We start from the raw sequence: 10,515 nt of genomic DNA, 5'->3' as shown, positions 1-10,515 counted from the left end.
GTCAAACCTCTCTTACAAGCTAATTACATCAACCTTTCATCCTTTAACTAATTTACTCGCCAATTGAAAAATGAAACACTAATTAATGGCTAAACTTTCCATCTTTCAAGTTAATTTTTTTTATTTTTTTGTTTCGAAACAATGTCGCCAAAAACCTACATTGACCCAATAGAACAACAGTTAAATTAAATACAAATCAAAATACTACTTACCTGTTTGGTTTGGCTGCTGAACGTGTGTTTCTAGCCAAACCTGTCGTAGAAATAGGAAGCTAGAAAAACAAGCTTCCACGTTAACGGGATTTTTAGCCGCAATTTTGAAAAAGGCAACGCCATTCTAAACACATACTAATTTCCTATAATATTTAAAATACTTTTGTTTCAAGGCATACAATTTAAAATTTTGACAAAAAGTTATACATATATGATCATTTACACCACCCTCCCCACCAATTAGGATGTTTGAAAATAACACTCCATTCTTGCACTTCTTCCAAGGGAAACTAACTCATCACTCAATACAAAAGATCGGCATAAAAGAAAGTAGAAGTTGTTAAAGAGAAGTAACCAGATACAAACACATTATGAAGGAGTTAATCTAGCAGCATCTTTTAATAATTTCATCAGAAGAAAGGAACTACATGCAACAACATTGATTCAAAACAATTACTAGGTTACAACAAAATGTGATTGTAAGTGAGACAGATAAATATCCTTCCATGCTACTTGAATTTGGATTCTAAGTGACGCAATGGAAAGAAAGCAAATACATCGGTACAAACAAGCCTTGAAACCTAGTAAAATCCTCAATTCACCACATCAGCACTTTCTTCTGTGTCCGGTCCTGTATCCATATACTCCCTCCGTCCTTGTATCTAACCACCCATTTGACTTTATTTTTGTCCCTAAATCTAATCCCCTTTTCAAATTACTAGATGTATTTATTATTTTTTTCCTAAACATACCCCTAATTAATACTACTAACTTATCTTGAAATTTAAAAAGTCAACTTTAATACATATACAAACAAAGGACAATATGGTAATATTAACACACAAAACAGACATAATAATTACACTGACAACTTTTCTTAAGAAATGTGAAAAAAGCAAAGGGAGGTTACATTAAGGGACGGAGGGAGTAGAAGAAAGCAACCAGGTCAGAAACCTATTACTAAAAGCCAGTGATAAATAAGACTACACAATGCATGCAGATACAACAAGTTGAACAAACAACAGTGTAGAACTTTAATCTTATGACCATAGTTAATGACTCCAAATAAGTTAAGGCTAAAGGTCTGTGACCGAGATTTGGGAAGCAGTCTTTGATGTTGTCAAAAATGCAGTGCGACTACAATTGAAGCCACACCAGCCGCAATATCAAAGATCTCTATTATGACCACTATTTAAAACTCTTATCGCGACCACATTTGTGATCACAACATCCGTATTTGTACATCTCCACAACCACAATTGCATCAACCAAATTTGACCACAGTTATCAACATATCAACGATTGCATGCAACCATAACAGCGACTTCAATTTAAAAACTTGACTACGCCTATGACTACAGCACATTAGCACCGACGCTTCTTATATGAAAGGTATGTCTGGTGTCAGAAACTTGTCAATATCCAAATACTAAGAACATCAATGAACAATTCAAGATATAGTAACAATGAACAATTTTATCACTAATCATTATTAATACTACTATAATACTAATGATTTACCTTCTTCACCATCTTCTACAACTACTTCTTCATCATCTTATTCAATATCCCCATACCTACCATTCAAATAATCCACAGCACCAGGAGTAAAAACAATCTTATCAGCATTCAAAACATCATACAAATTCAATGTCCTCGGCGTCAAAATCTTCAACGTCCCAATATTCCTACTAGCCAACAACACTTTCTCCTCCACCTCCATCATAAAAAAGGTCACTTTCTTCGTCGGATCCGATCCCCACGTTTTCATCGCCGTAATAAACCCCTTTGGCACCTTTTCATCAACTTTCCTCCTTACTTGCCATCTATTCCTTCTCAAATCAATTACATCCTTCAACATAAACCTCACCCTAGAAGATAAATTCATGTTGTTTGATAATATTTTCAACCTTTCAAAATATATGTCCATACGTTCCTTAGTTGTGGGATGGTCAATCATCTCCCCAATAGAACTCATAAGTTTGCACATAGCCTCAACATCTTCCTCATCAGGATCCTGACACTGACCTGGTAACTTCTTTATGCACTCATGCATTATCCTCTCTGTCAACATTTTCTTCTTATATAGTTCTCCAATAAATATGATGTTTCTTGACATGTGCCTTCTTGCATTGGTTCTTCTCTGCTCCCTTTCTTCATTTGACAGCTTGACCTCACCCTCGGCCTCATCAACCTTATTTGCCTCTTCTTGTTCTCGCTCACCGCTCTCAAATTCCTCCTGGCATTTGTTTAATAATAACCTTTTAAATGTTATCTTTTCGTTGTCCACACTCAAATCAGGCAACTGATAAGCCAGATGTGAGCAGAAGTTGGCATACATTTCACAGAAGATAGGTTCCATCAGAGCCTTCTCGAAGATTTGTGAGACGACACCACTGAGAGTGATTGCGTTGTCAATATCAACTGCTTTTACCTGTTCAAGAAGCCTATTGAAATTCTGAGGAGTTAGTTTGTTCAAGATAGCTCTCAGTTGCCTCTGCTTTGCCTCTTCTGCATTTGACACTTTACCTATTTTGTACTTCTTCTCAACCTTGTGCATCATCTGTAAGAGAGACTGAGGAGAAGGAATCAAACCCCTCTGCTGGAAGCTAGTAGAACGTTGCCACCAGGGACGGATCCAGAAATTTCAGAAAGTGGGGTCAAGCTCATGTAGTATAAAATTTATACAGAAATCTATAAAACCATAACCGTTAAATGATGGAGTCATTATCATTAAGCAAAACATTGAAGATTACAAAAAGTTAAAATTTGACAAAAGAGTCTACATGCATGGTCAAGATTAACTCATCTCATGCTCTCAACTATTATGAGTATACGCTATGTACATACTTTTACGTGTGCATGCTGTGTATGTGTCGGTGTCCGTGCATAATAGATAGTAACTATAATCATAACATTCAAACTTTCATGTGACAAATCCCCAACAGCTACACAATGTAACAATAGCAAATAAATCTTAATTCAATCTAGCAGAGCAAGTAACTTCCCATATACCTCCTTTCCCCATCCAAAATGTGTGTAGGACCTTTCGCAGTCTCCAACCATTACTATTCTATTGATATTCATAAGGTAACAAGCAAGGGAAATTCGATCCTCCGAGGAGAAACAAGGAAGACAATACAGACCAGGGGGAAACTGCATTTAACTCCTTAAAATTTGCTTACTGTTTTATAAAAGGCAAATGTTAACTTGTGCCCTCAAGGGCACATGTTAAGGAACTTATTAAAGAAATATACGCATAAAAAGTTGTGCATTCAACTTCTTAAAAGTTAATCTATTGTGTCTTCCAATGCTAAGTTGCCCTTTTTGGGTTGCTTAACATGTGAATAACCAATGTTACAGACCAATGTTACAGACCCTGATCACTAAAAGTTAATCTATTGTGTCTTCCAATGCGAATAACCAATGTTACAGACCCTGATCACTAAAAGTCTCGTTTTATGTGCTGAACTTTATGTCCTGGAATTGAGACGTTTGGAGTGGTTTGGGTGCTTGGGAATTAATCATATTATTAAAGGCTATGAAAGAATGAACTTAATCTAATCATGACCTATTTTTGTTTAAACAATAGGGTTATAAAAGGAAATAAAGTGGTAAATTTGTTTTCCCCCCAAAATCAAACAACTAATTAAAACTTGTAGATTGTAGTCCAAAATAAAAAGCAAATAAAACAAAAGATCGAGAAAAGAATGAAACATCATAATTGGCACCAGCAGATTAACTGATGAGGCGATATAAAGCTACAATCCTAATAATGATAAAATCCTAATCCTAAATGAAATAAAATGGTTAGATAAACTGTAACAAACATTTCATGAGATAAATTGTAATGAACAAAAACTGTAACCGAAAAGATAGACAACACAAAAACAAAACAGTACCTGTAGTATTCTCTGGTTGCTGATAAGCACGTGTCCTGAAGTCGTTCATCTGAAGAAGCATTTTGAGAGACAATTGGCCCTTGCGACTGAGCGTGAGGTGAAGTTGCAACAGGCCTGTTGAGATTCCGATCCTGATTCCTCAAGTCTCTGTTGCCATAGTTTATATTATGAGCTGGAGCACTTAAATGATCATATCCAGCTGGACTTGAAGGTCTGTCTGACATATATCTTGATGCAAGATCCTCTCTAGAGCCATACGGTGTGCGCTCAGATAAACTGCCATAACCATTAATACCGCTAGGACCAAAATCCATGCTACCAGCTTGTGCTTGAGCCTGCCTCTCTTGCATAACATCTCTGTGTACCTCCTCAATCTTCTTTGGACCATCAACTTTCCTCCTTACTTGCCATCTATTCCTTCTCAAATCAATTACATCCTTCAACATAAACCTCACCCTAAAAGATAAATTCATGTTGTTTGATAATAATTTCAACCTTTCAAAATATACATCCATAAGTTTCTTAGCTTTGGGATGGTCAATCATCTCCCCAATAATACTCATCAGCATGCACATAGCCTCAACATCTTCCTCATCAGGATCGTGACATTGACCTAGTAACTTCTTTATACACTCGTGCATTATCCTCTCTGTCAACATTTTCTTCTTATATAGTTCTCCAATCAATCTGATGTTTCCTAACATGCGCCTTCTTGCCTTGGTTCTTCTCTGCTCCCTTTCTTCATTTGACAGCTTGACCTCACCCTCGGCCTCATCAACCTTATTTTCCTCTTCTTGTTCTCGTTCACCCCTCTCAAATTCCTCCTGGCATTTGTTTACTAATAACCTTTTAAAATTTATCTTTTCGTTGTCCACACTCAAATCAGGCAACTCAGAAGCCAGATGTGAGCAGAAGTTGGCATACACTTCACAGAAGATAGGTTCCATCAGAGCCTTCTCGAAGATTTGTGAGACGACACCACTGAGAGTGATCGCGTTGTCAATATTAACTGCTTTTACTTGTTCAAGAAGTCTATCGAAATTCTGAGGAGTTAGTTTGTTCAAGATAGCTCTCAGTTGCCTCTGTTTTGCCTCTTCCTTCTTCTCAGCCTTGTGGATCATCAAATAATACAACTCTCTACCCCTCTTCCCGGCACGGCTATTTCTTTCCATTTCTAGCATATTATTCAAATAATATAACAAATTAATTAATTACTTGATTCCAATACAAGCACAAGTGTAGAGACATAATAAAACTTCAGGCAAAAATAGTAACTCTAATAATATATTAGAAGACAAAAATAAGATTAAAGGTAACAACTTACATGGATTAATATTTGTTAACAAAATGACAACAATAGCTTCACCTTCAAGTATGATCTCCAAGACTTCAAGTTGATGATTGAAATGAAGAAGTGAGTGAGAACAGTAGAAGTGAAGAAATGAGTGTCGCCTACAGCAGCTTTAACTTTTTATCTTCTACTGGATGGTGAGTCACTAAGCACTAGTTTTCTTTTAATCTTTTTTGGAGTATTTGTTTTTTTCTTTTAAATAAAATCTCTCTCTTGCTAACGAATGTCTAAGAGCAATCTTTAAGGAATTTTAATTAAGAAATTATTTATTGTAAAAGTTTAATATTTCAATTTTTGATACATTAAATGCACAATTTTTTATAAAAAACTTACTATCGAAAGTCTTTAAATAATATTTTTAGGAAACTCGTTAGCATTTGCAATAAAATCCAAAGGTCGGTTAAAATCCAAATCATCTAGTAGTCCTGATCCACTTTTTCAATGTATAAAGTCAGTAATACTACTATTTTTAATAAATACTCTTTTTGTTTCTGTTTTAAAATAAATGTCTCTTTGGCAAGAAAAATGTGTTTCAAAATGAATATCATGTTCACTTTTTAATGTAAACTTTTACAATTATGCCTCTATTTAATGTTGCGTACACTACTTCCAAAGTAATATTCTACTTTTGTGGGAAACACCAATAGTTTAAAGGGGTAGTTTAGTAAAATGGTTACGTCATTAGACAATTTTTTTGCATTTCTTAATATGTCTGTAGAAAACCTTAAAACGTTACTCATTTTAAAATAGAGTATAATAGTAAAAGTTTATAGCGATTGTCTCAAATGTATTAATCGATTTTTATGGGGAGCCTAAGGCTATGTTTGTTTCAAAGGAAAGATTGTGATAAGGAAAGAAAGGGGGTGGAAAGAAAGACTTTCAGTTGTTTGGAACTCTACAGAAAGATGAAGGAAAAAAAGAATATAGATGGGACCCATGTTGGAAAACTTTCCCGACATAGGAACGGAAAGGTTGAGGAACACATGTGTTTTGTTTAAAATATCTTAAATGCTCCACCCAACTTTTATATTTTTTTCATCAATTCACCGCTAACTTTTTCTTTTTTTAAATAATTCCCCCTCTTAACTTTTTTGTTATAGGATTGCTATGTCCCATTTTATTTTTACACTGAACTGTAAACAATTGTTCATTGTTTATATATAATAAAATACTGTTATTTTTTCCAAAACAACAAAAATACTACTATTTTTGTTTAAAGGTATTTATGTCAATTACCATATGTTTTTCATTCCTTCAACTTTCTATTCCACTTTCTTTTGTATCAAACAATCATCTCACTTTCTACTCTTTTTCTTTCCTTAAACAATCCTTCCTTTCTCAATCTTTCCTTTCACTTTCTTTGGTCATCCAAACAAAGCCTAAAAGTTAAAGTGGGGTCAAACATAAAAATATGCTATTAATTGCTTTAAAAAAAAAAAGGCAAAGAGTTGCGACAAACGTTGTTAGTCATCTATTTCATTTTATTTTAATTCTGCTTTATCATGTTCATCTCCATACCCATTCGTCAAGCAAACAAGAAAAAGCTAGACACATCTTTATCATGTGCCTATAAATTTCATATTAAAGATGGTATACCAGTGTTTATCACGTAAACAATATTTAAACTCTGATACTCCAATTATTTAAATATTTTTTCTCTATGCTTGCTATCAATACCATCATCATAAATGATAACATGGAACGAAGAATCACCAATGAAGCACTATGACACCAACGGTGAGAGGAAAATAAGCTATTAATTTTGTTTTAACTAAATTAGGAGCTGATGCTTGACTTGGAAATATGTTTCTTGACTTCATTTGTTCTTTGTTTTCTCTTCTTCTAACTTACAAATGGTTTCCTTTTCAAAGTGTAAAACATGGTTGAATGGAAAGACTTTGAGGTATATGGCAGTAAAGTCATTCAAAAGAGGCTTGAGAGTTCTACAAACTTCTTTTTAGTAGAGTGCCAAAAGTTGAGTCCCTAAATCAGCAGACATCAATTTCAAAAGTGAAGGGGTGAAAAGTGTGTTTAAGCCAAAGTAGTTTTAATCGTTAAGAATATAGCACATTTAAGAATATGTAAGCATCACATGTTCTAGATTTTTGTCTATCCATTAAGTAGAAGCAGTACAAGAAAAGAAGTAACCAGATACAACTTCTTCAGAAGGAAGGAACTACATGCAACAACATTGATTCAAAACAATTGACTTATCCATTTACATGCTTCTGCACAAAAGAGACTACAAAGCAACAAAATTGATTCAAAAAATTACTAGGTTACAACAAAATGTGATTGTAAGTGAGATAAATAAATATCCTTACATGCTACTTGAATTTGGATTCTAAGTGATGGAATGGAAAAAAGCAAATACATTGGTACAAACAAGACTTCAAACCTTCTATACCCGGTATGAGCAATATCCTCTATAAAATGATACGATACAACCGTGCAAACAACTTTAAATCATCAATTCACCCCATCGGCACTTTCTTCTGCGTCTGGTCCTGTATCCAAATAGAAGAAAGCAACCAAGTCAGAAACCTATTATATTACTCAGACCCATCTTAAGCTCTTCCACAATAATAAGCAACTCAAAAGTTACAGAGGGGATGTGCAGTTTAAGTTTAACCCAACTACCAACATGAATGTCCAATACACACACACATGCACAATACTAAACAACTATCAAAATGAGTCAGTGAGATTTAGGTGACTCTACTCTGTCAGTGCACTAACTTCATTTCTTTTCAATAGTCTCAAGAATATAATTTTTTAAAGATACCAGCTCCAAAGTTAAGGCTAAAGCCAGTTACAAATAAGACTACACAATGCAGATACAACAAGTTGAACAAACAACAGTGTCAAACTTTAATCTTATGACCATAGTTAATGACTCCAAATAAGTGAACTACTTATAATCTTCAAATTAAAACAAGTTCAGAGAATTAACATATATGTAAAAAATAAACAATTTCATCAGTAGTAACATCCTTCATTATTCAGAATGTTAACTTGAGAATCCATTTAGCAACTTAAAGCAAATTTGAATTGATTTCTACCTCAAGGAAACATTTCAAATATCAGCAACTTAAACCAAACTTGAATTGATTTCTACGTCAAGGAAACATTTCAATTAAAATAAGTTAACTTTCTCTAACTTAACAAAAAAATTTACAAGCTACTATAATGCTTCAGGAATAAAATTTTAACAAAATTAGATGATCATGAGACATGGAAACAAATTTCAACTTATTCGAGAAGCTATTATTTAAAAAACTCAATCATTGTCAAATTTTTCTAATATTTCACTCTCCATGTTCAATAAAAATTTATCCAAACTAACTCTTATCTAAAGTGCAATGCCCAATATTTTAAAAAATCTATGACTATGGTTTTAAATAAAGGTCTGCGACCGAGATTTGGGCAGGCTACATAACGGTTTTGATGTTGTCAAAAACGCAACGCAACTGCAATGGAAACCACATCAGCCGCAATATCAAGAATCCCTGTTGTGACCACTATTTAAAACCCTTACTCCGACCACATTTGTGATCACAACGTCCAAATTCGTACATTTCCGGGACCTAAATTGTATCATCCAAATTTGACAACAGTTATCAACATACCAACGATTGCACGCAACCATAACAGCGACTTCAATTTAATAACTTAAACTACGCCTATGACTATAGCCCAATAGCACATTCGCACCGACACGTCTTATGAAAGGCATGTCCAGTGTCTGACACGTGTCAATATTCAAATACTAAGAATATCAATGAACAATTCAAGATATAGTAACAATTAACAATGCTATCACTAATCATCATTAATACTACTATAATACTAATGATTTACCTTCTTCACCATCTTCTACAACTATTACTTCTTCATCATAATCACCATCATCATCTTGTTCACTATCCCCATACCTACCATTCAAATAATCCACCGCATCAGGAGTAAGAACAATCTTATCAGCATTCAAAACATCATACAAATTCAACGTCCTCGGCGTCAAAATCTTCAACGTCCCAATATTCCTACTAGCCAACAACACTTTCTCCTTCACCTCCATCATAAAAAACGTCACTTTCTCCGTCGGATCCAATCCCCATCTTTTCATCGCTGCAATAAACTCCTTCGTCTTCGCATTCCCCTCAAACTCATCCCCAAATTCCTCCACCACGACCGTATTCACCGCCGCACTCGCCACCGCAGTCGAAATCGCAAGCCTCTTCTCCTTCTTATTAATCTTAATACTCCAATCCCTCGGTTTAGGGCCGAAAATCACACCACCGCCGGGTCGGAGAGGTGTACGACTGGAACCCTGACGTGCTCGGCCGGTTTTCTTTTGGTTGTAGGGTTTTCTGCCACCACCTCTGACTTCGGCGCGTGTTAAGGTGGAGGCGGTGCCGCGGCGTTTGTTTTGAAGGTCGTGGATGATGGCGCGGTGGACGACGGCGCGTGAGGTGGAAGGAGATGCGGATTTAACGTCGAGAGTTGATTCGCCGATTTTCTCGCCGGAGAAGGAGAGGAGTGGGAGGGTGGCGAGTTTGCAAGAAATGGAAAGTGAATTACTAGAATGTGAGTTTGAATTTGAATTTGGAGTGAATTTGATTTTGGGAATTGAATTAGAGATGAAAATTGAAGAAGAGAAGAAAGAAAGAGAAGTTGAAGTGGGTGTTAGTGTTGAAGAGAGTGAAGCCATTTTTTTTGTTTGGATTCAGAGAGAAAAATTTGAGAGTTTTGCTTTATCTACTTCTTTTCTTTTCTATCCTATCTCTTCAAAATTGATTGGTGTGGTGTGGGTAAGGATTTTTGTTTTTGTTTTTGTTTTTGCTCACTATTTTTTATTTTTCTATTAATAACTTAATTTTATTTCAAAAAACCCTTCTAATTTAATTTTTTATATTATAAAAAACCCTTCTCACAATTTTTTACATTGACGTTGGTGTATACCTACCAACGCCTGTATTTTCACATGGACAATTATATGTCGCTGTTTCAAGAGTTACGTCGAGACAAGGGCTAAAGATACTTATAA

General features: G+C 35.0%; 2 protein-coding genes across 4 annotated transcripts; both read right to left on the bottom strand.

Moving 5' to 3' along the window:
* Nucleotides 1-581: 581 nt before the first annotated feature.
* Nucleotides 582-5,549, bottom strand: LOC146896347 (eukaryotic translation initiation factor 4G-like). 3 transcript variants are annotated; one of them, XM_085732249.1, is made up of 4 exons: nt 5,439-5,549; nt 4,115-5,288; nt 1,734-2,821; nt 582-1,088 (listed from the first exon to the last, which is right to left on the bottom strand). In XM_085732249.1, exons 2-3 carry the CDS (start codon nt 5,284-5,286, stop codon nt 1,771-1,773), a joined length of 2,223 nt encoding a protein of 740 aa, XP_085588375.1. In that variant the 5' UTR covers nt 5,287-5,288; nt 5,439-5,549; the 3' UTR covers nt 582-1,088; nt 1,734-1,770. The 3 variants fall into 3 exon arrangements, with proteins under 3 accessions (XP_085588375.1, XP_085588374.1, XP_085588373.1); XM_085732248.1 differs by having other exon boundaries at nt 582-1,083; XM_085732247.1 differs by having other exon boundaries at nt 582-843.
* Nucleotides 5,550-7,623: 2,074 nt separating this feature from the next.
* Nucleotides 7,624-10,196, bottom strand: RPL4 (ribosomal protein L4). Its single transcript, XM_085732250.1, has 2 exons — nt 9,327-10,196; nt 7,624-7,972 (listed from the first exon to the last, which is right to left on the bottom strand). Exons 1-2 carry the CDS (start codon nt 10,177-10,179, stop codon nt 7,935-7,937), a joined length of 891 nt encoding a protein of 296 aa, XP_085588376.1. The 5' UTR covers nt 10,180-10,196; the 3' UTR covers nt 7,624-7,934.
* Nucleotides 10,197-10,515: the final 319 nt, after the last annotated feature.

The sequence above is a fragment of the Medicago sativa genome, chromosome 8 (assembly GCF_051527215.1).
Source record: "Medicago sativa cultivar Bolivia chromosome 8, Bolivia_mono, whole genome shotgun sequence".
In the NCBI taxonomy this organism is placed as follows: Eukaryota; Viridiplantae; Streptophyta; class Magnoliopsida; order Fabales; family Fabaceae; genus Medicago; species Medicago sativa.
The sequence above is the reverse complement of the archived record's forward strand: the minus strand, read 5'-3'. Positions and strand labels throughout refer to the sequence as shown.